A 25,624-nucleotide genomic window follows, 5' to 3' on the forward strand; every position below is an offset into this window, starting at 1 on the left:
AGGAAAAATACTAAGGGAAACAGCCATTCTCCCATAGCATTTGAATGAGGAACCTATTTCATTTCCTTCTGCCAACTGAACTCACTTTTGTCCTCTGCTAATTTGGTGTGTCCACTATCAAGATGGAGTCCCAGGTGGAGATGAAACCCTTGTGCTGGCAGGACTGAAGACTGACAGGTCCGAGGTTCGAATCCAGGGAGAGCGTGGATGAGCTCCCTCTGTCAGCTCCAGCTCCCCATGCATGGACATGAGAGAAGCCTCCCACAAGGATCGTAAAACATCAAAACATCAAAACATTTAGGCATCCCCTGGGCAACGTCCTTGCAGACAGCCAATTATCTTACACCAGAATCACGCAGGATCATCAAGTTTGCAGACAACACCAAATTTGGAGGGATAGCCAATACTCCAGAGGACAGGAGCAGGATTCAAAACAATCTTGACAGATTAGAGAGATGATGGGCCAAAACTAACAAAATGAAGTTCAACAGGGACAAATGCAAGAGACTCCACTTAGGCAGGAAAAAACAAAATGCAAAGATACAGAATGGGGGACGATGATGCCTGGCTTGAGAGCAGTACGTGATAAAAAGATCTTGGAGTCCTCATGGACAACAAGTTAAACATGAGCCAACAATGTCATGCGGTGGCAAAAAAAGCTAATGGGATTTTGGCCTGCATCAATAGGAGCATAGTGTCTAGATCTAGGGAAGTCATGCTCCCCATGCTCTATTCCGCTTTGGTTATACCACACCTGGAATATTGTGTCCAATTCTGGGCACCACAATTCAAGAGAGATATTGACAAGCTGGAATGTGTCCAGAGGAGGGCAACTAAAGTGATCAAGGGTCTGGAGAACAAGCCCTATGAGGAGCGGCTTAAGGAGCTGGGCATGTTTAGCCTGAAGAAGAGAAGGCTGAGAGGAGATATGATAGCCATGTATAAATATGTGAGAGGAAGCCACAGGGAGGAGGGAGCAAGCTTGTTTTCTGCTTCCCTGGAGACTAGGATGCGGAACAATGGCTTCAAACTACAAGAGAGGAGATTCCATCTGAACATGAGGAAGAACTTTGAGTCTATCCCGTCTTGGTGCCATGTTGGATAAGGAAGGATCTAAATGGCTGGAGTAAGAAACACAAAGTGTTTATGGAGAAAACAATACATTTTGAACTGCACTTTCTCCTCCTTCCTTTTGCCTTCTTCCTCCTCACCTTCCCTTTCTTCTTTCATTCTTTCTCCTTCCAAAGTGAGAACTGACTGTGAGAGCCGTTCAGCCCCGGAGTGTGGTGGAGGCTCTTTCTTTGGAAGCTTTTAAACAGAGGCTGGATGGCCATCTGTCAGGGGTGATTTGAATGCAATATTCCTGCTTCTTGGCAGAATGGGGTTGGACTGGATGGCCCATAAGGTCTCTTCCAACTCTTTGATTCTATGATTCTATGAGAGTGTGGATGAGCTCCCTCTGTCAGCTCCAGTTCCCCATGCGTGGACATGGGTGAAGGCTCCCACAAGGATCGTAAACATCAAAACATTCAGGCATCCCCTGGACAATGTCCTTGCAGACGGCCAATTATCTCACACCAGAAGCAACTTGCGGTTTCTCAAGTTGCTCCTGACATGAAAAAAATCCACAAAAAAACTTCAAAACCATCCAGTTTCTGAAAAAGTTGTGTGTCAATCAGGTCCTATTTTTTTTCCAAAGCAACCTCCAATTGCAAACTACATTCAGTCTATCTAGATTTGCTTCTGCCAAACCGCTCACTTTCCCCCTTCTCTTTGGTCTGAGCAACGTTTCAGGTGATTCTAGCAGTAGGCCAGGCCGTTTGGTGGACGCCTCTTCTTCCAAAATGCCTCCAGTCTTTGCTCTTCTGCTGACCCTGAGCCTCTTTTGACTCTCTAGCTGCCTTCAGACTGTGCTGACCTTTCCTAATTTGTAGCTGCTCTATTTTAGTCTTGCCTGAAGCAGGACACCAAGTGGGGATTTGAACAGGTCTCCAGAAGGCTTTCTGACTTCATAGTGATGCGCCCCCAAAGCTATTTTTAAAGTATCAGTTGTCTAGATTTCAGGTACTATCCACGCCTGTTCAAAGGTACTGTTTCTAGGACATACTGGGGAAGAAAAGAGATAAAAAGACAAGAGAGAAAACATTGTTTTTCTTTCCCAGGTGCTATTATGAGATATATATTTTTTGGGGCAAAGAGACCTTTATGTAAGAGATGAATTGCTGGGAGTTATTTCACCAAATGCTCTCCAAGGGTTGTGGCCTGAGATTCTCCAACAGTTCTAAACTAAAGTTCTCTGAATGTTTTTTGGTCTAGTTTCTTAACACAGGGCTTCATGGGAAAGCAAGGTCCTGCTTTATACCAACTCAGAGCAACTCAAGAGCGATTTTCCTGCTTCTTGGCAGGGGGTTGGACTGGATGGCTCATGAGGTCTCTTCCAACTCTATCATTCTACAGATGCTTTCAGTCCAGTCAAACCTCTCCAGAGTTTCAGATGGGTTTTTTCTTTTTGCCCTTCTCTCTCTGTGTTGAATAGACTAGTGTTGAATCTAGGACTTCTTCCAAGGCAAAGTACATACTGGTAATGTACAACTATGCTTCCACTGAAATCTAGCCACCCTATCACAGTCTCTTTTAGGCACGGAGAAACACTCCAACTCATCACATGAGTGAAACTACTTCTGGCTCTCCTGCACAGCTCTCCTTGGTTGAAAATAGGCAGAAGTGTCCTGAAAGGAGGAAGCGCCAGGAGCTCCCCCTCGTAGGACACTTCAGCCTCTTTCATAGCATGGAGAGGCACAGAACTCATCACGTGTTTCGGGATTGAAAAGAGACAGAAATGTCCTGAAAGGAGGGAACGCTGAACATGAGCTAGCTGTTTAGACCTCCTACTTCTTATTGCACTTTACTACTATATTTACAACTGAAAAACAGGTAGGATAGGAACCATCAAAAGTATATGCAGGTAACATTGCTATGTATCATATCTTGTTCCTTATACTTAATTTTTAAAACAAGCAAACAAAAGCAAGGCATCTTTCCAACTTGTGCTTTAATTCTTTCAACTTAAGGAACCACCTGAAAGCCTGGTTTGACAAAGACAGCGCTTCCATACTGCACATGTGGTCTTTCCGCTACTAAGACCATTCCTGGAACTTTGGGTCATTTCTATTGTTCATCCCTGTGTGTTTCTTGGACACACAGCACATCACATTTCTTATCTCGGCACAGTTCATAGAGCAGTTGCCTCAGCAAGCGAGAGTCCAAAAGTGGCAGGCTCAAACCCAGCACCTCAACCAATGGCTGATACCAAATGAGAGACTCCCTCCTGGGCACACAGAGGACTGGGCGACTTGGATGCATAAGATGCAGAGCCAACCTTCAGAAATGGGGCTACAAAGTAGAATCCTCGACATGTGAGTGTGGAGAGGAGCAAACCACTGACCATCTGCTGCAATGCACCCTGAGCCCTGCTACATGCACAATGGAGGACCTTCTTGCGGCAACACCGGAAGCACTCCAAGTGGCCAGATACTGGTCAAAGGACATTTAAGCAACTACCAAACTCACAAGTTTTGTATTTGTCTGTTTGTTTGCTTTGTTCTGTTAGAAATGTAATATAATGGACTGGTTGCTCTGACACGACAAACAAACCTGAAAGCCATCTCCTTCATCCCCTTCCAATGAGACCTCTTCTGAACCCTCCACCTATTAACATTTTGCCCAAGCCCTTAATGCAGTGCACCAACCTGATACAGCTACAGAAGGAGCGCTGGGTTCTCCGTATCCAAAGTCATTCACAGCCACCACCCGGAATTCATAGCTCACCCCTGGTTTCAGCTTCTCCAGGCTGATGGTGTAGGAAGTGGCACCACGGGGAATGTCCTTCACAAACAGATCCCACAGGCCTTCATCTACAAAAGCAGCAAGAAAAGGGATTTGGTGAGCATTGCCTGATATTTTCATGCACAAGCACTTCTCAAGCATCTTGTAGGCTGCATCAGACCTCAAGGTCTACTAGAAGAATTAACACAGGTTAAAATGTGCAACAGTAGGCTATTATGGATGGAAGTACATCACTGGTTGCCCTTGGAAGAGTACGTTCCAGGCTGGAAAGTAATAGCAATGGGTCTTCATATTGGGATAGGAACCAGAATCTCATGGTAGAGGACATGCTTCATATCCCGAAGACCTCTTGATTCACCAGCCGCAAAAATGAAGTTCTGGAGTAGAACAACTACCATATATACCCAAGTATAAGCCAACCAGAATATAAACAGAGGTACCTAATTTTACCAAAAAACTAGGAAAATGTTTTGATTCGAAGGCGGGAAATGCAGCAATGGTTGGTCAATTTCAAAATAAAAGTAGACACTAATAAAATGACATTAATTGAGGCATCAGTAGGTTAAATATTTTTGAATATTTACATAAAACTGTAATTTACGCTAAGGCTGTCCAACTCTGGTTAAGCCATTATTCTAACCTTCTTTAATATAAATGTGCTTCTAATAATTCTGTGAAACTCCAGGGTTGTTTTCCCTCTGTTGTTTTCCCTCTGTTTGCTGTGAGGCTGAGAGGCTGTGAGCTCTCAGCCAGAGCCTTGGGACCTTTCCCCTGGAATTTCTGTTTCTGTTTCCCCGGATATTCTGGAGAAAAGAAGCTTTTCTACGGGACGAGCTGGTCTACGTCCTATAGTTTAGCTTCCTTATGTGAGACTGCCCAAAAAAATGGCTCCTTTCCCTCCCAGAGCCCTGAACAAGGGGCGGACCCAAAGCTTAATTAAGATGGACAGGAGGCCTGCCCTATGACTGCAAACAGATAACAGAAAGAAAATAAAGTTGGAGCTCCTGGTACAGCCGTACCAGCACACAGGGACAGGATTTCTTTCCCCAAATTTTGTTAGAGAGTGTAACGGAGGATGGGAGGTAAAGGGGAATAATAGACCCGTAATTCAACGAATGCAGTCTTGTTGTTATGGAAGACCTTCTTCCCTCTTTTCTCCTTAGTTGTGCCAAGCAATTATTTACTTAGGGTCCCGTGAGGCTGTGATCTCGTACCCACTAAAAGTATGTTCTGAGCAATCTTTAGGTCCTTTGATCTACGTTCCCTTTGGGTTTGCTGCCAGTGCCTTTCAGGGAGAGCCGATCAGTTTTGCCCTGCTTTGTGCCAGTCACAATGACTGACAGGTCCCCCGTTGCCTATTTGCTGATCAAGGGAGTTGGCAGGCCCTCTGTGGATCGGCTTCATTGGCTCAATATGTTCCTGCTCTGGCCGCATTTTACAAATATGGGATAATTAGAAAGCAAGTAATTTGTCTATTAAAAATCCAGAAGCAGGGGATTATTTGTACTTGGATGATCATTCATTGGAACAGCCATTTGTGTTTGAGGATACATTTCGACAAAGGGTAGAAATAATGCTGCCTTAAAAATAATTTTATAATGCAGTACGACAATCCTAGCATTTTATTTACTCAAGCAAGACAGAGGGTAGATATACGGCAACAGCGAATATAGCTCAGAGTACGTAAAAAACAAATAAAAGCTTCATTTTATTCTGTACGACATCCTCGTAATAGATGGAGCTGTCTGAGTTAGTAATACTGAGAAGAATTTCAATTTGGAGCCTATCTGTGTATTAGCTTCCCGTTTTAGCGTGGCCGCCCCCTATAAAGACAAAACCCCATTTTTGGATCCCATTAGGGAAGGGGGTGCCATACCTCAAACTCTTCAAACCCATAGTTAGCAAAACGCACGTGTCCGTCACAGGGCAAGGAATTCAATTGCTTGGGAAAATGTATCGCCGCTACTGGCATCTGGACTCACTTTTGACCTGAAGCCTCGATTCGTTTCGTATCACTTGGAAAACAATCTAAAGCTGCCGTTTGGAAGAATATTAGGAGCGTAATCTTGCTAAAGTCCTTTTTGTTATTTATTTTATTTATTTACAGCTTTTATATTCCGCCGTTCTCACCCCGCAGGGGACTCAGGGCGGATTACAGTGTATACATATATGGCAAACATTCAATGCCAATTTTTGACATACAAACATATACAGACATACACAGAGGCTATTTAACTTTTTCTGGCTGCCAGGGGAGCTGTCGCTTTCATCGTCCATCTGCGATGCTGATGAAGCACTTCCGCATTCCCCGCATGCTTCCCCGCTGGAATGCTTTGCTGGAGTCTTCTTTATGGCCTCATAAATCAGTTAACTTAGCCTCCCCACACTTTAAGGTGGTACCTAATTTTCCTACTTGACAGATGCAACTGTCTTTCGGGTTGGAAAGGACGACAACAGGCTACACACAATTGGTTGGAAACCCACTCCAACCCGGGCTGGCTCCGAACTCATGACCTTTTGGTCAGAGTGATCTTAATGCAGCTGACACGCAGCCAGCTGTGCCACAATCCCGGTGTTATTTGGGTTCTGCTTGCTTAGGCGATCCCTCGTTGGCCGAGTAGGATAGTCTTCCAGGATCTGAATTCTTGTGAGTCTGTAGGTGGCTGTGGAGCCCTATTCTTGATCTGCATCTTCTTCCGCAGTGAGGGCATCGGTTTCCAGACGGAAGGCAGTCCCGGTCGGGGTTGGCTTGACGTGCCTTCCTCTTGGCACATTTCTCTCTTTCGCCCTCCATTCGTGCCTCTTCAAATTCTACAGCACTGCTAGTCACAGCTGACCTCCAGCTAGAGCGCTCAAGGGCCAGTGCTTCCCAGTTCTCAGTGTCTATACTACAGTTTTTAAGGTTGGCTTTGAGGCCATCTTTAAATCTCTTTTCCTGCCCACCAACATTCTGTTTTCCATTCTTGAGTTCGGAGTAGAGCAACTGCTTTAGGAATCGGTGGTTGGGCATCCGGACAATGTGGCCGGTCCAGCAGAGTTGATGACGGAGGACCATCGCTTCAGTGCTGGTGGTCTTTGCTTCTTCCAGCACGCTGACGTTTGTCCACCTGTCTTCCCAAGATATTTGCAGGATTTTCCGGAGGCAGCGCTGATGGAATCGTTCCAGGAGTTGCATGTGACATCTGCAGACAGTCCATGTTTCGCAGGTATAGAGCAGGGTTGGGAGGATAATAGCATTATAGACAAGCACCTTGGTATCCCTACGGATGTCCCGGTCCTCAAACACTCTCTGCTTCATTTGGGAAAATGCTGAGCTCGCAGAGCTCAGGCGGTGTTGTATTTCGGTGTCGATGTTGCCTTTGGTGGAGAGGTGGCTGCCAAGGTAGCAGAAATGGTCAACATTTTCTAATGTTACACCATTAAGCTGTATCTCTGGCATTGGAGAGGGGATGGCTGGTGACTGCTGGAACAGCACTTTAGTTTTCTCGATGTTCAGTGACAGGCCAAGCTTCGTGTATGCTTCTGCGAAGGTGTTTAGAATGGCTTGTAGATCTTCTTCTGAATGCGCACAGACAACATTGTCATCAGCATACTGGAGTTCTATAACAGATGTTGTTGTAACCTTGGTTTTGGCTTTCAGTCTGCTGAGGTTGAATAGCTTGCCATCTGTCCGATAGATGATTTCCCCTCCAGTGGGAAGCTTCCCGTCAACAAGGTGAGGTATCATAGCGATGAAGATGGAGAATAGAGTTGGGGCAATAACACATCCCTGTTTGACACCCAATTCCACTTTAAATGGGTCACTTTGGGAGCCATTGCTGTCCAAAACTGTTGCCATCATGTCATCATGGAGGAGCCGCAGGATGTTCACAAATTTGCTTGGGCACCCGATTTTTTGGAAGATGGTCCAGAGAGCGCTGCGATTCACTGTGTCGAATGCCTTTGCAAGGTCAATGAATGCCATGTACAGGGGTTGATTTTGTTTTCTGCATTTTTCTTGGAGCTGTCGTGCAATGAAAATCATGTCCACGGTTCCTCTGGAAGGGCGGAAGGGTGGGAGGGTGTCTTCTGAGAGGAGCAGAAGGTGGTTTGCGAGGATTTTCCTGGCGGAGGTTAGAAGGGAGATACCTCGATAGTTTCCGCAGTCTGTTCTTTCCCCCTTTTTTTTGAAGAGGGTGATTATGGTGGCATCCTTGAAATCTGCTGGGATTTTCTCGGTCACCCACACTTTTTCTATGAGCTGGTGGAGTTGGTGTGTCAGCTCAGGTCCTCCCTCTTTAAAGATTTCAGCAGGGATCCCATCCAGTCTGCTGGCTTTGTTATTCTTTTGTTGGGTGATGGCATTCCTGACTTCTTCCAAACTAGGCGATGCTGCAAGCTCATCCCTGGTTTGTTGTTGTGGGATTTGTGAGAGGACCTCTTCGGCCACATTGGAGCTGCGGTTCAGGAGGCTTTGGTAGTGTTCTTTCCAACGTAGTGCGATTGATTTTTGGTCCTTCAAGAGTGTGGTTCCATCTGATGAGCGTAGAGGCTGTATGCCATGGTTTCTTGGTCCGTATATGACCTTTGTGGCTTTGAAAAATCCTTGAGAATTATGGGTATCTGCCAGGTGTTGGATTTCTTCAGCCTTCTTTGTCCACCAGATGTTCTTGAGTGCTCTTGTCCTTCTTTGGACCTCAGCTTTTGCACTGGCGTTGATCTTTTTCTTGGCAGCACAGTTGATGTCTTTCTGCCATTAACTTTATTTGTACCCCACTAACATCTCCCGAAGGACTCGGTGCGGCTTACAAAGGCCAAGGCCCTCAATAAAACAACGGCATAACAAATACAACAATAAAACTCATAAAGCAAACCAATAAACATTAAAGCAATAACAGTAAAACATCAAACAACACATCATGACACAATTAAAACTAGGGTGCTGGCTTTGGCCTATAAAGTCCTAAACGGCCCCAGCCGAGTTTACCTATCTGAATGCATCTCCCTTTACGAACCACCACAAAGACTAAGATCTTCTAGGGAGACCCTACTCTCGGTCCTGCCGCCGTCACTGGGACGAAATCAACTCCTAGCCAAAGAACTGGGCTACATGGTCTGTAGTAACCTGGCCACAGGAATGCTCAAAGATTGTGTTTAGTTTGCCTCTGGAACAAAAGCAACCTGATTTCTCCCCCCAGGCGACGTCGGGATTGAAACGCATTCTTCTCATTCCACGCCCGTCATCCAAGTTTGTGATTTCAGCGCTCGGGTTGTTAAAATGCATAAGAATGCATATGAATGGTTCATTTTATCATTAAACGTATACACATTGCATATGAACTGTCAGATCAATTCAGAGTGAATGGAGAAAGAAATGGGACAGAACTGAGCTAGCAATAAATACATGCAGCGCTGGTGCAAAACATACATAAATAAGTGATACACCCATTCCTAAGTGAGAGTATTAGGAAGCCTTATAAATCTGGTCCAAAAGGAGGCAGGGCATACATAACTCTGCTGAAGCAGCTCCTTTGCATACACAAAGACCCCCATTTCTGATCCCTACAAAGAGATCTCAGGGAAGCAATGAGAAGGAAGTTCTCATCTGAAGCGGCAGAGAGCCGCTCTCCCATCAAAGTAGCATTGCTTGCAATGTTCTCAAAAGTGAAAACCAGGACCCAGGTGGCCAAGCAAGATCAGCATGTGGTCAAAATGAAGGGGAAATTGCAGCAGTTTTGTTCCGTCGTGTGCTGGGCCTGTAAATAATTGTCTTTAAGCAGGACGTGTGACTTTAGCTCAGCGGGAGAAGTTCTCGGAGGTTTTCCACCACAAATGATCCTTAGATGGCTTGTGAAGTATAACAAGTCCTTTATTAATGAACAATCAAATCTCATCTTCAATAAAGCTAAACAAATGCTTCCAGGCTTTTATGCAACTGGTGACTTCCCAATCTTGCCCACGAAGGACAGGCAACTGTCTTCAATAACTTCTTCTTTACTTTAAAGGAAAGTCCCCCTTTTAATGTCTCCCAGGCTGACTGTAATCTAACCCTTACTGATGTGGGCTCCGCTACCGGGTCGAACTGCGTCTCGAAGCACCGAATGGACCTACCAGTAAAGATTTAGATATTCTCCAGCTGGAGTTCTTTGGTCTTTAGGGCTGTTTTCCTGGAAATCTTTGGAGACTCTTAAGACTTTCCCCCCGGAAAGTCTTAAGGGTTGAAGCTTTTGTACAGGGGAAGCTTGCACATGTCCTGTACATTAGCTTTCCTTGCTGAGACTAACTAAAAATGGCTCCCTTCCCTTCCCAATTGCCCTGAGCAAGGGGCGGAACCAAACCTAACGATGATGGACAGGTGACTTGCCCTACGACTGCAACCAAAGGAAGACACCTATCTGCAGAGTCCCTGAAACCTAGGACTGCAAGCAAACATTTAATACAAAGCAAATAAAGTGGGAGCTCCTGGTACAGCTGTACCAGCACAAGTTTACTTTCACCCAAGTCAACTGAGAAGGAAGAGAGACACTACCGAGCGAAGGAAGAGAGACACTTTTGAACTTTGTGGTTGGAGGAAAAGCCTGAGAGTGCCTTGGACCACAAGAAGATCCAACCAGTCCATCCTCCAAAAAAGAAAGCCCGACTGCTCACTGGAGGGAAGGAGATGAGAGGCAAAGATGAAGTCCTTTGCCCACATCATGAGAAGACGGAACGCTCCAATTATAAAACAATTACCTGCCGTAATTGAAAGCATGTATAATGACTTCTCTCCTCCAAAATGTTTGCTTTAAAAATGTCACAAACCACATCTGGAAAAGGGACTTCATTAACAGAACTGGAGGAGGGTGTTGGCCATCGACATTGCGGCAACGGACAGGGAAGAGGCCTTTCCTTTTTCCCACATCTTGATGCAACAACCATGATAATAAAATATTATTTTATTTATTATTTATTTAGAGCTTTTATAACCCAGTCTTCTCAACCTCCGAAGAGGGACTCAGGCCGGCTAACAACAGGAAATTCATACACAAATAAGCTAAAGCATATTAATATCATAATACGTTAATACATTAAAAATACATTAAAATATAGATTAAATAATTACATAAAGTCATCAAGGTAAATCATAAATTCATCACCATCTGTCAGTGTGGTCAGTAGTTATTGACTCGATCATCATTCTGAGAATGCTTTGATCCAGAGCCAAGATTTTACCAGCTTTCTGAAAGTCAGGAGGGAAGGGGCAGATCTAATCTCTATCAGGAGAGAGTTCCAAAGCCGAGAGGCCACCACCGAGAAGGCCACCACCGAGAAGGACAGTTCATATGTCCCTCGTCCCCACCAAACGCGATTGCGAAGGTGGTGGGGCCGAGAGCAGGGCCCCTCCAGAAGATCTTAACAACCTTGATGGTTGTTAAGAATCCGTTCGGACAGGTAAACTGGGCCGTTGTTAAGAATCCGCTCGGACAGGTAAACTGGGCCGGAGTCGTTTAGGAATTTATAGGTCAGCACCAGCACTTTGAATTGTGCTCGGAAGCTAATTGGCAGCCAGTGGAGCTGGCGCAACAGAGGAGTAGTATGCTCCCTGTACCCCGCTCCTGTTAATAATCTGGCTGCCGCACGTTGGACTAGTTGAAGCTTCCAGGCAGTCTTCAGAGGCAACCCCACATAGTGAGCATTGCAGTAGTCTATACGGGATGTAACCAGAGCGTGGACCACCATGGCCAAGTCAGACTTCCCAAGGTACGGGCGCAGCTGGCACACAAGTTTTAATTGTGCAAAAGCTCCCCTGACCACCGCCGAGACCTGGCGTTCCAGGCTGAGCGATGAGTCCAGGATCACTCCTTTGTAGTAGGTGGGAAGGAGTAACAGAGTTGGACATCATCTGCGTACAGGTGACACTGCACCCCAAAACTCCGGATGATCTCGCCCAATGGCTTCATGCGGGACCCCACAGTACAATGGCCACGGAGTTAAGCAGGAGCCCCCTAATAACACCTTCTGGGAACAACCCTCGAGGAAGGACTGGAGCCACTGCAAAGCAGTACCCCTGAGGCCCATTCCCGCGAGGCATCCCAGGAGGACTGTGGGCTGACTGTGCCTGGGGCAATCTTTTGTTGAGAGATAATTAGATGTCCTTGTTTGTTTCCTTTCTGTTGTTGTGCTGTTGCAATTGTAGAGTTGTTTTAATACTGGTAGCCAGATTTTGTTCATTTTCATGGTTTCCTCCTTTCTGTTGAAATTGTCCACATGCTTGTGTATTTCAATGGCTACTCTGTGTAGCCTGACATGGTGATTGTGAGAGTGGTCCAGCATTTCTGTGTTCTCCAATAAAAAGCTGTGTCCAGGTTGGTTCATCAGGTGCTCTGCTATGGCTGACTTCTCTGGTTGAAGTAGTCTGCAGTGCCTTTCATGTTCCTTGATTCGTGTTTGGGCAATGCTGCGTTTGGTAGTCCCTATGTAGACTTGTCCACATGTAAACTTGCTCCAGGCACAGTCAGCTCATTGTATGCTAATCAAGGTGGTCAGTTGAAACATTTACACCTAGCTCCAGCAGACAAGAGTCCTTTGTCTCACCCTGGTCATTCCACAGATATATAAACCCCTTTTCCTAGTTCCAACAGACCTCACTACCTCTGAGGATGCTTGCCATACATGTAGGCGAAACGTCAGGAGAGAATGCCTCTAGACCATGGCCATACAGCCCGAAAAAAACCTACAACAACCCAATAATTTGGCTGTTGTTGCATGCCTTCAAGTCACTTCCAGGATATGACAAACCTCAGGCAAACCTTTTGCAGAGTTTCCTTGTCAAGATTTGCTCAAAGGAGGTTGCCTCTGAGGCTGAGAGTGTGTGACTCACCCCGTGGGTTTCCATAGCCAAACATGGCTTTGAACTGGAGCGTTCCAGAATCCGAATCCAACTCTCAAACCCCTCTAACACTCTCAACAACAGCACTGCTTAATATTAGTACAGAAAGAGAGAGAGTTTGCGATGCTAAATCAGCCCCCCTCCCTAAAACAAGTGCAGTTCCTCCCTGTCAATTTTTGGTTAATGTACTGTGAGATGCAGACCAGCTGGCTGTGGGGGTTACAAGAGGATTGCTCTCCATTTGCATTTTATTTTTTTGCTTCAGGAACATCTGTCCCTTCTCTTCCGTTCCTCTTGCCTTGGCTGGATGAAAGTATTTGGAAAAGAAGGCAGGAAACAGCAACCCTAAAGGGCAAGTTATTTCCTACCAAAAAGAGAGGGAAGAAAATAAGGAAGAAAGCATTTTGTATTGTCGAAGGCTTTCATGGCCGGAATCACTGGGTTGTTGTAGGTTTTTCCGGGCTATATGGCCATGTTCTGGAGGCAATTTTTCTCCTGACGTTTTGCCTGCATCTATGGCAAGCATCCTCAGAGGTAGTGAGGTCTGTTGGAAGTAGGAAAAATGGGTTTATATATCTGTGGAATGACCAGGGTGAGACAAAGGACTTTTGTCTGCTGGAGCTAGGTGTGAATGTTTCAGCTGATCACCTTGATTAGCACTCAAAAATTACAACAGCAAAACAACAGAGGGGAAACAAACAGGCACATAAAATCACTCTTAACAAAAGATTCCCCCTAGGCCCTTCCAAGCCATTGAATGCTAATCAAGGTGATCAGCTGAAACATTCACACCTAGCCCCAGCAGACAAAAGTCCTTTGTCTCACCCTGGTCATTCCACAGATATATAAACCCATTTTTCCTACTTCCAACAGACCTCACTACCTCTGAGGATGCTTGCCATAGATGCAGGCGAAGCGTCAGGAGAAAAACTGCCTCCAGAACATGGCCATATAGCCCAGAAAAACCTAAAACAACCCAAAGCATTTTGTGTTATTATGAACGCCTCCCTGCCTCTTATCCCTTTGTATGGAGGATTGGGGCTGAGGTGAAAGCTGTCTCTTTGCCCGACCGCCCAGCGCTTTCCATGCAATGCTGGTGTGCACAGAAGTGTCTTCACAGGACATTGTAGTGGCCCCAACCTGGGATTATTTGTCTCAGGGCTCAAGAGTCTTCTAGTCCCAAATGCTCTGCGTTCTTCTCCATTCTAAGGGGGCGAGCGGCCGAGGCGAGCTGCAGGTGCTGGAACAGACGCGGCTCCAATACGGGAGTGCGATTTCATGGGCAATTAATCCAGCGCTCTGGGCTGAATCAAACTGTCAGTCAACCGACGGTGGCTCTTAGGCCTGATGGCGTGGAGGCCGCTAACAAATGCCTGCCGCGTTAAGAGCCAGGCCGGGATGGACGCCTGCCATGTCGACATCGCTCTGCTCTCCCCAGCAATTCTCTGCCCTGCACAGCTGGAGGCGGGAGGATGCCGTCTTGCTATAAACCTTGGCCCTTAATCACATGCCAGTCAATGCGGGCAGCGGACCATTCAAAGGCTTCTCCCGAGAGCGGGGCCCAACAAGAACCAAATTAAAATGTTAATTTATTTTTAAGGAGAAAAGGTTGAGGTTGCGGCACGGGCTCACAAAAGGACAAGGATGCAAGGCGAAGGCAGAGGCTGACAAGACTGTCAACGAGGCGCCTGCCATGCCGAGGACACAACAAAGGAGAAAGAAGAAGAAGAAGAAAAAGAAGAAGAAGAGGCACTTTGCATTGACTGGCTTTGGCTGGGTAGTGACCATGATTAAGACAGAATACAAAGAGGCAATACAAAAATGTGATTCAAGGGAGCAGAGGAGGCATTGCTGCTTGGAAGCCTGCAAAACTCCCAGATTACAATTCACAACTTAAAGTAAAGGTAAAAGCTTTTCCCCGACACCCAGTCCAGTCATGTCCGACTCTGGGGGTTGGTGCTCATCTCCATTTCTAAGCCAAAGAGCTGGTGTTGTTCGTAGGCACCGCCAAGGTCATGTGGCCAGCATGGCTGCATGATGCGCTGTTATCTTCCGCTGGAGCTGTACCTATTGATGTATTCACATTTGCATGTTTTCGAACTGCTAGTGTGCTGGTATGGCTGTACCAGGAGCTCCAACTTTATTTGCTTTGTATTAAATGTTTGCTTGCAGTCCAAGGTTTCAGGGATTCAAACTACAAGAGAGGAGATTCCATCTGAACATGAGGAAGAACTTCCTGACTGTGAGAGCCGTTCAGCAGTGGAACTCTCTGCCCCGGAGTGTGGTGGAGGCTCCTTCTTTGGAAGCTTTTAAACAGAGGCTGGATGGCCATCTGTCAGGGGTGATTTGAATGCAATATTCCTGCTTCTTGGCAGAATGGGGTTGGACTGGATGGCCCATGAGGTCTCTTCCAACTCTTTGATTCTATGATGCTATGATTCTATGATTCTACAGAAAGGTGGCTTCCTTTGGTTGCAGTTGTAGGGCAAGTCACCTGTCCATCAAGTTTTGGTTCTGCCCCTTGTTCAGGGCAATTGGGAAGGGAAGGGAGCCATTTTTAGTTAGTCTCAGTAAGGAAAGCTAATTTAGAGGACGTGTACAAGCTTCTCCTGTACAAAAGCTTCAACCCTTAATACTTTCCGGGGGAGAACAATCTTAAGAGCATCCAAAGATCTCCAAAGATTTCCAGGGAAACAGCCCTAAAGCTTTGAGGAATTTCAGAGAGTAAACAGTTTGGAAGACCAAATAACTCCAGCTGGAGAATCTACTGGCCTTACTGGTAGGTCCACTCGGTGCTCGAGACACAGTTCGACCCGGTAGCAGAGCACACAGCAGTAAGGCTTAGATTACAGTCAGCCTGGGAGAAGTTAAAAAGGGGTTTTCCTTTAAAGAAACAGTTATTGAAGACAATTGCCTGTCCCTCGTGGACATGATTAGGAAGCCACCAGTTGCATAAAAGCCTGGAAGCATTTGTTTAACTTTATTGAAGACAAGAAAAGTTTCTGTTTGATTGTTCATTAATAAAGGACTTTGTTATACTTCACAAGCCATCTAAAGACCATTTGTGGTGGAAAATCCTTGAGAACTTCTTTTCGGTGGGCCCTGGCTTCCCGCTGGGCTCAAGTTGCACATCCTATTTTTAAAGCAATTCATTATAGGCCCAGCATGTGACAAAACAGCTAGGTTGACAGAAACTGGGGCTGACAGCAGAAGCTCACGCCGCTCCTTGGATTCCATCCTATGACTTTTCAGTCATCAAGTTTAGTATCTCAGTGGTTTAACCCACTGCATCACCAGGGGCTCCTCACAACTTTAAAAGTGGACAAAACTGATGAATCTTCCATTCTGACAGCTGATCTAACTCTCAACGCTCATCAGGCAGGTCATTCCACAATCTTGGGGCGGCCTCAGGATGACGGTTGCCAATCCGGTTCTGGCTGGTTGGAGTAGACATTTCCCACTTTGGGGCAGATTGTATGGAAGAAGGCGATTCTGTAACTAACCTGACCCAAACTATGTAGGGCCTGAAAGGTCAAAACCAACACTTTGCCCTGAAACTAACTGGAAACCAGTGGAGTGACTCCTGGATGTTCCTGTAACCAATCTGGCTGCCAGACTTTCCTGCTTCAAGGCAACTCTATTTTAATACGGTTTGCAGTCAGATCAGGAATACATCCTTTGCATTCTTGCCTGACGTTTCGCCCTCATCTATGGGAGGCATCCTCAGAGGTTGTGAGGTCTGTTGAAAACTAGGTAAGTGAGGTTTATATATCTGTGGAATAATGTCCAGGGTGGGAGAAAGAACATAGCAGAGCACCCGAGGAACCAACCTGGAAACAGCATATTATTTGAGAACACAGAAATGCTGGACCCTTCCAACAACCACCATGTCAGACTAAACAGAAGCCATTGAAATCCACAAGTGTGTGGACAATTTCAACAGAAAGGAGGAAACCATGAAAATGAACAAAATCTGGCTACCAGTATTTTAAACACTTTAGAATCAGGACAGTAAATAAAGAGCAACACTTAAAAAATGAGAATTCCAGGCAATAATCAATCTGGGCCAACTAACACTTCCCAACAAAGGACTCCCCTCAGGCAGCAACCATTGAGGCTCTGAAGCTGCAAGGCCATTAAATGCCATTAAATGCTAATCAAGGTGGCCAATTGCAACATTTCCACTTGCCTCAAACAGATAAGAGATCTTTCTCCCACCAAGCCTACCTTGGCAGCCACCTCTCCACCAAAGTCAACATCGACACTGTAATACAACACCGCCTGAGCTCTGCGAGTGCAGCATTTTTCCGAATGAAGCAGAGAGTGTTTGAGGACCGGGACATCCGTAGGGAGACCAAGGTGCTTGTTTAAAGAGCTATTGTCCTCCCAACTCTGCTATATGCCTGTGAGATGTGGACTGTCTACAGACGTCACATGCAACTCCTGTAATGATTCCATCAGCACTGCCTCTGGAAAATCCTGCAAATCTCTTGGGAAGACAGGTGGACAAACGTCAGCGTGCTGGAAGAAGCAAAGATCACCAGCATTGAAGCGATGCTCCTCTGCCACCAACTCCGCTGGACCGGCCACGTTGTCCGGATGCCCGACCACCGTCTCCCAAAGCAGTTGCTCTACTCCAAGATCAAGAAAGGAAAACGGAATGTTGGTGGACATGAAAAGAGATTTAAAGATGGGCTCAAAGCCAACCTTAAACACTCTAGCATAGACACTGAGAACTGGGAAGCCCTGGCCCTTGACAACTCCAGCTATAGGTCAGCTGTGACCAGCAGTGCTGCAGAATTTGAAAAGGCATGAATGGAGGGCGAAAGGGAGAAGTGTGCCAAGAGGAAGGCGCGTCAAGCCAACCCCGACCGAGACCGCCTTCCACCTGAAAACCAATGCCCTCACTGCGGAAGAAGATACGGAGCAAGAAGAGGGTTCCACAGCCACATACGGACCCACAAAAATACTAGAAGACAATCCTCCTCGGAAAACAAGGGATCGCCTAAGTAAGGAAGTAAGTTTCTTCCACCCTTGACATTATTCCACAGTTATATAAACCCCACTTGCCTAATTTCCAACAGACCTCACAACCTCTGAGGATGCCTGCCACAGATGTGGGTAAAACATCACAAGAGAATGCTTCTGGAACATGGTTATACAGCCCGGAAAACTCACAGCAACCCGATACCTTTGGATGTTTGCAAGCATTTTCAGGATCAGAGCCTTCACTGGTGAAAAGCGGGTGCTGCAGGATCTATGAGCAGGACCTTTGCTGCCTGGCTACATAGCTGAAAACTCTTGTGTTCTTTCAAAAGTTGCCTTAGGTCCAACTTGGCTTAGGTTTTGTTCCCAGGATCTTCGATTTTATCATAGAGCTGTATAGAAGAAATATTACTAACCAAGCCAAGTGAGACAGTTGTAGCCTTGCAGTCTGCCAAAAATTTCTCAGCCACCCAGAAACCATAGTTTTGACATCCCAGAATGACATGTTGCAGATCTCACCCTCAAAGCATTAGTCGGATTTTCAGAGTTCAGTGCGCAGAAGTTGTGAGATTCACTTTGAAGACAGGCCGTTATTATTATCATCATCTTCTTTGCCAGTCAGCTCGGGAAAACAGCTGACGAGCAAGCTCCACCATGAAGCACAAATCATCCACCGCGAGAAGCAGGCGTGTAGGATCAGGCAACGACTTTACACCAATTCCCACTTTCTGTCTGTACAGGGAGCTGGTAATGTGCGGCGCTGCCTTCTGTAACACCATCTGAGTGCGCCCACTTGGGAGCTTCTCAAGTGGCAGACGTGGCTGCCGCTTCACAACTAGGGAATGTCTCCTTTCCTTTTCGAAGCATTCCTAATGCGAGATGAGAAGGCCACCCTGTGTAGCCGGTGTGGGAGAGACATGGAAGAACTCCATATGAGACGGATTAGGACCACATGTGCAAATTGTCCCATTGTGCTAATCTTCTTGGCCTGACTTGCTAATGTTCTTAGTCCGGTTTTCGCAGATGCTTCTGCAGCCTGAGTTGATACTAGCTTTTGGCCTTCAGTGTTGTTACACCTCTGACTATCGTCACAGACTCAGGCAGCCTGGGAACGTAAAGAGGAACTTAGAATCATAGAATCACAGAGTTGGAAGAGACCTCATGAGCCATCCAGTCCAACCCCATTCTGCCAAGAAGCAGGAAAATTGCATTCAAAGCACCCCCGACAGATGGCCATCCAGCCTCTGTTTAAAAGCCTCCAAAGAAGAAGCCTCCAACATACTCTGGGGCAGAGAGTTCCACTGCTGAATGGCTCTCACAGTCAGGAAGTTCTTCCTCATGTTCAGATGGATTCCCCTTGTTCCGCATTCTAGATTTAAAGAGATTTAAAGAGGGGCTCAAAGCCAACCTTAAAAACTCTGGCATAGACACTGAGAACTGGGAAGCCCTGGCCCTTGAGCGCTCCAGCTGGAGGTCAGCTGTGACCAGCAGTGCTGTGAATTTGAAGAGGCACGAATAGAGGGCGAAAGAGAGAAACGTGCCAAGAGGAAGGCGTGTCAAGCCAACCTCGACCGAGACTACCTTTCACCTGGAAACCGATGCCCTCTCTGCGGGAGAAGATGCAGGTCAAAAATAGGGCTCCACAATCACCTACAGACCCACCAGCACACTGATCTAGGAAGACTATCCTACTCAGACAACGAGGGATTGCCTAAGTAAGTAAGTACATGGTTACCATGTCTCCTCTCAGCCTTCTCTTCTTCAGGCTAAACATGCCCAGCTTTTTAAGCCACTCCTCATAGGGCTTGTTCTCCAGACCATTGATCATTTTAGTTGCCCTTCTCTGGACACATTCCAGATTAGAGTCAACATCTCCCTTGAACCAATCATGTGTTAAGATACATCAGAGTAAGCATTGTGCAGAAGACAACCTGTGTTATCGATAGGGCATGCAAGAGACACAGAGTCCAGAAGAGCTTCTGTCTATAAAAGTCCCTGAAGGATTGTCTTGATTGATAGGCAACATGGTTTGAGTGTTGGACATTGAAACACCAGCATTCAAAGTCCTACTTGGCCATGGAAACCCACTGGACAATCCTGGGCAACTCACAGCGTCAGAAGAAGCCATGGGCAAACCACTCTGAACAAAACTTGCCAAGAATATCCTGTAATAGGTTCACCTTACAGGCCTTGTAAGTCAGAAATGATCTGAAAGCACATAACAACATTGCTCAATGAACCAGCAAGATGCTGGCATTGGTGCCCTCCCTGGGTTTTCAATAGTGATTGAGATATGAGTCACTCAGTGGGACCTGGTTTGGGTTTAATGACTGAGATTGATTTCTAGAGCAGCTATACAGTTAATTACTGTGAATTAAAAAGCATTTCCTGCTCTCTTTCTTAGGCGATCCCTCATGGCCCGAGGATGATGGTCCTCTAAGTCTGGTGTCTTGACAGTGGGTCTGTAGGTGGCTGTGGAGCCTTTTTCTTGACCTGCATGTTCTCCTGCAGTGAGGGCATCGGTTTCCAAATGGAAGGCGGTCCCGGTCAGGGTTGGCTTGATGAGCCTTCCTTTTGGCATGTTTTGGCATGCCTCTTCAAAATTCTGCAGCACTGCTGGTCACAGCTGACCTCCAGCTGGAGCGCTCAAGGGCCAGGGCTTCCCAGTTCTCGGTGTCTATGCCACAATTTTTAAGCCCATCTTTAAATCTCTTTTCCTGTCCACCAACGTTACGTTTCCTGCTCTTGAGTAGGGAATAGAGTAACTGCTTTGGAAGATGGTGATCAAGCATTCGGACAACGTGGATGATATCCGTTACCCTGCCCTGACCAGCCATCAGTATGCAACACCCCAATTAAGAGGAGACCAGATCCTCTCAAGAAGCTGATGTCCAGTAATTTAAGACTGGAATATTTGTATGAGCCCTACACATCTATATATAAAAAAATGCTCTGTGCATAATGAGTTCCTTAAAACCAAAAGAACCAATGAACGAAATCACACCAAATTTGGCAACAAAACGTCTCACAACACAAGGAGTGACCATCACTCAAAAACTTATGATTTTGTCATTTGGGAGTGGTAGTAGCTGGGATTTATAGTTCACCTACAATCAAAGAGCATTCTGAACTCCATCAACGATGGAATTGAACCAAACTTGGCACACAGAACTCCCATGCCCAAGAGAAAATATTGGAAGGGTTTGGTGGGCATTGATCTTGAGTTTGGGAGTTGTAGTTTACCTACATCCAGAGAGCACTGTAGACTCAAACAATGATGGATCTGGACCATACTTAGCACAAGCACTCAATACGCCCAAATATGAATACCGATGGGAGTTTGGGGAAAACAGACCTTAACATTTGGTAGTTGTACTCACTGGGAGTCACAGTTCACCTACAATCAAAGAGCATTCTGAACCCCACGAATGACAGAATCGGGGCAAACTTCCCACACAGAACCCCCATGACCAACAGAAACTATTTAAGGCCATCCAGCCCAACTCCCTTCATCAGGGCAAGAAAACGTAATCAAAGTCCTCCTGACAAAGAGCCATCCAGCCATAGATAGATATAGATAGATAGATAGATAGATAGATAGATATGATTCACACACACACAGATATAGTATCATAGATTTGAAAGGGACCCTTAAAGAAGGACAATGATATCTTGCATGTTCCAGGGTAAGCAAACCAGACAATCTCCACATCAACACTGACAAAAAAACAGCGAGAAATATACTGTTTACCCACAAGCATAAAGAAATTACAAATATTAGAAACCAACACTTTCTCATTATTTTATTTCCCAGATCAACAGACTGGGCCACAGCAACGCGTGGCAGGGGACAGCTAGTTCCCAATAAAAGAAAGGAATAATCAATAGGTGTCAGTAATGAATGCGTAACTCTAGGTCACACCTGTGATTGTGAATTCCAGCCAATATCCTTACCTTTTGCCTTCTGTCTAACCAATCTGTTCTTTCTTTCCCTCCCTATTCCTAGAGAAGCAGCCTCATTTACCCCCTGAATGTGAGATTACGTTTCCATACCTCGTCCCAAAAAGGATTGTTGCCATTAAGTCCTCTTGAGACTGTCATTGATCCTTTAAGATATTCTTCATACGTTTGGGTTTGTAACTGGAAACAGCTGGATATCTTATATTTTACAGCTGCTTGTTTGTATTTGTGGGGCATTTCTACAAGATTGGTAAACAGAAATGGAGCAGCTGGATCTCCTCCGAGGCTTGGATTTGGCCATTCATCCTGAATGCGAAGATTATTGGAGTTGCAGGTGACTGGGAGCAGGAAGCGATGCTCGTGGGGACATTATAAATTGGGATTTAAATCCATTAATCTGACTCTTTTATGTCTTGAGAAACATATTGGGAACCAGTCCGGAATTGAATGAACCGATCTATATAAATAAAAATGTAATGTTCGTTTGTGGTATTCACAGAACTCAAAAACCACTGGGGGAATTGACACCAAATTTGGACACAATACACCTGACAACCCAATGTATGTCCTTCACTAAAAAAAAACTGATTTTGGCATTTGGGAGTTGTAGTTGCTGGGATTTATAGTTCACCTACAATCAAAGAGCATTCTGAACTCCACCAATGATGGAACTGAACCAAACGTGGCACACAGGACTCCCATGACCAACAGAAAACACTAGAAGAGTTTGGTGGACATTGACCTTGAGTTTGGGAGTTGTAGATCACCCACATCCAGAGAGCACTGTGGACTCAAACAATGATGGATCTGGACCAAACTTGGCACGAATACTCAATATGCCCAAATGTAAACACTAGTGGAGTTTTGGAGAAATAGACCTTGAGATTTGGGAGTTGTAGTTGCTGGGATTTATAGTTCACCTACAATCAAAGAGCATTCTGAACTCCACCAATGATGGAATTGAACCAAACGTGGCACACAGGACTCCCATGACCAACTGAAAACACTAGAAGGGTTTGGTGGGCATTGACCTTGAGTTGGGAGTTGTAGTTCACCCACATCCAGAGAGCACTGTGGACTCAAACAATGATGGATCTGGACCAAACTTGGCACGAATACTCAATATGCCCAAATGTAAACACTAGTGGAGTTTTGGAGAAATAGACCTTGAGATTTGGGAGTTGTAGTTGCTGGGATGTATAGTTCACCTACAATCAAAGAGCATTCTGAACCCCACAAATGACAGAATTGGGCCAAACTTGGCACACAGAACCCCCATGACCAACAGAAAATACTTAAAGCAATCCAGTCCAACTCCCTTCACCAGGGCAAGAAAACATAATCAAAGCCCATAAAAAGCCAAAAAAATAAAAAAATACATTACAATGCATGCACAAAAACACATATATACACACAAGACAGATATACACAGACTGGGCCACAGCAACGCGTGGCAGGGGATGGCTAGTTTTCTAAATAAATGACGAAGTATTTAAATTGCTAAGCAGACGAGTCCCTATCAAACTGAGAAATGCCCTGACCGCTTGTCAGTCAAAGGCCACGTCGGGAGGGGCCAACGTGTATTATTTCACCCTGACATTTTTAATTCCTTGGCTGAGAGCTACAACAGCAATGGGAAGGGAAGGGAAGCGAGAGAGAATGCAGCATTTAATGGTAAGGGTAATGAGGCCTATAATAGATGACAGCTGAGATACAAAACCCCTAAGGTAATGGTAAGTTGTTTGAATATTGACAAAGTGTTAACACTTTTCATTTGCTTGTTAAGATGCCTTGCAGTGGCTACAGAGAGACAGCAATTCTTCCCACTTCATTGTGGCTTAAGTTTCTTACGGATGCGGTCATGCGCTGTGTGTGTGTCTGTGTGCAACGCTCTTCAAGTGATGTGTCAATTTATGGCGAGCCCAGGAATTATATTGTTTTGTCCTCCATTGTGCACGTGGCAGGGCTCAGGGTGCATTGCAGCAGGTGGTCAGTGGTTTGCTCTTCTCCACACTCGCATGTCGTGGATTCCACTTTGTGGCCCCATTTCTGAAGGTTGGCTCTGCATCTCGTGGTGCCAGAGCGCAGTCTGTTCAGCGCCTTCCAAGTTGCCCAGTCCTCTGTGTGCCCAGGGGGGAGTCTCTCATTGGGTATCAGCCATTGGTTGAGGTTCTGGGCTTGAGCCTGCCACTTTTGGACTCTCACTTGCTGAGGTGTTCCAGCGAGTGTCTCTGTAGAACAGTGTTTCTCAACCTGGGGGTCAGGACCCCTGTAGGGGTCGCATGGGAGTGTCATAGGGGTCACCAAAGACCATCAGAAAACAGTATTTTCTGTTGGTCATGGGGGTTCTGTGTGGGAAGTTTGGTCCAATTCTATCATTGGTGGGGTTCAGAATGCGATTTCATTGTGGGTGAACTATAAATCCCAACAACTATAACTCCCAAATGTCAAGGTCTATTTTCCACAAACTCCACCAGTGTTCACATTTGGGCATATTGAGTATTTGTGCCAAGATTGGTCCAGATCCACCATTGCTTGAGTCCACAGTGCTCTCTAGGTGTAGGTGAACTACAACTCCAAAAACTCAAGGTCAATGTCCACCAGGCCCTCCCAGTATTTTCTCCTGGTCATGGGAATTCTGTGCCAAGTTTGATTCAATTCCATCATTGGTGGAGTTCAGAAGGCTCTTTGATTTTAGATGAACTATAAATCCCAACAACTCCAACATTCCCAAATGACAAAATCAATCACCTCCATCCCACCAGTATTCAAATTTGAGCATATTGGGTATTTGGGATTTGAAAATACATCCTGCATATCAGATATTTACATTATGATTCATAACAGTAGCAAAATTACAGTTATGAAGTAGCAACAAAAATAATGTTATGGTTGGGGGTCACCACAACATGAGGAACTGTTTTAAGGGGTTGCGGCATTAGGAAGGTTGAGAAACACTGCTGTAGATCTTAGAAAACTATTTCTAGATTTAAGTCGTTGACGTGCTGGCTGATACTCAAACAGGGGATGGGCTCGAGATTTCTCTGTCTTGGTCCTTTCACTATTGCCTGCTACTTCCCGGCGGATGTCAGGTGGTGCAATACTGGCTAAGCAGTGTAATTTCTCCAGTGGTGTAGGGCGCAGACACCCCGTGATAATGCGGCATGTCTCATTAAGAGCCACATCCACTGTTTTAGCGTGGTGAGATGTGTTCCACACCGGGCATGCATACTCAGCAGCAGAGTACCAGAGGAACAGTGGACATGATATCCTAGACAAGTCCTGGAACGATTCCATCAGCGCTGCCTCCGGAAAATCCTGCAAATCTCTTGGGAGGACAGGTGGACAAACGTCAGCGTGCTGGAAGAAGCAAAGACCACCAGCATTGAAGTGATGGTCCTCTGCCATCAACTCCGGTGGACGGGCCACGTTGTCCGGATGCCCGACCACCGTCTCCCAAAACATTTGCTCTACTCCAAACTCAAGAACGGAAAACGGAATGTTGGTGGGCAGGAAAAGAGATTGAAAGATGGGCTCAAAGCCAACCTTAAAAACTCTGGCATAGACACTGAGAACTGGGAAGCCCTGGCCCTTGAGAGCTCCAGCTGGAGGTCAGCTGTGACCAGCAGTGCTGCAGAATTTGAAGAGGCACGAATGGAGGGCGAAAGAGAGAAACGTGCCAAGAGGAACGCACGTCAAGCCAACCCCGATCGAGATCGCCTTCCACCTGGAAGCCAATGCCCTCACTGCGGAAGAAGATGCAGAGCAAGAATAGGGCTCCACAGCCACATACGGATCCACAAGAATACTGGAAAACAATCCTCCTCGGAAAACGAGGGATCGCCTAAGTGAAGTGAAGGGTGCGATGACATACCTGGCTCTGATGACATACCTGGGTGTGAGACCCACTTTACTATTGCACATAAATGTTTCCTATTAAATAAATGTTTAAATGTTCTTATAAATGTTTAAGAAGGCATTTGA

At 45.8% G+C, this 25,624-nt stretch overlaps 1 protein-coding gene across 5 annotated transcripts in view; it reads right to left on the reverse strand.

Annotated features, from left to right (window-relative positions):
• The window catches only part of LOC132772495 (protein sidekick-1-like), a 1,018,253-nt gene that overhangs the window by 47,391 nt on the left and 945,238 nt on the right, over positions 1–25,624 (reverse strand). For all 5 annotated transcript variants that reach the window (XM_067461407.1, XM_067461410.1, XM_067461408.1 and 2 more), the window contains one exon: positions 3,750–3,914. In XM_067461407.1, coding sequence (XP_067317508.1) covers positions 3,750–3,914 — 165 coding nt within the window. The remainder of the gene's footprint in view (positions 1–3,749; positions 3,915–25,624) is intronic.

The sequence above is a fragment of the Anolis sagrei genome, chromosome Y (genome assembly GCF_037176765.1).
Source record: "Anolis sagrei isolate rAnoSag1 chromosome Y, rAnoSag1.mat, whole genome shotgun sequence".
Taxonomy (NCBI): Eukaryota; Metazoa; Chordata; class Lepidosauria; order Squamata; family Dactyloidae; genus Anolis; species Anolis sagrei.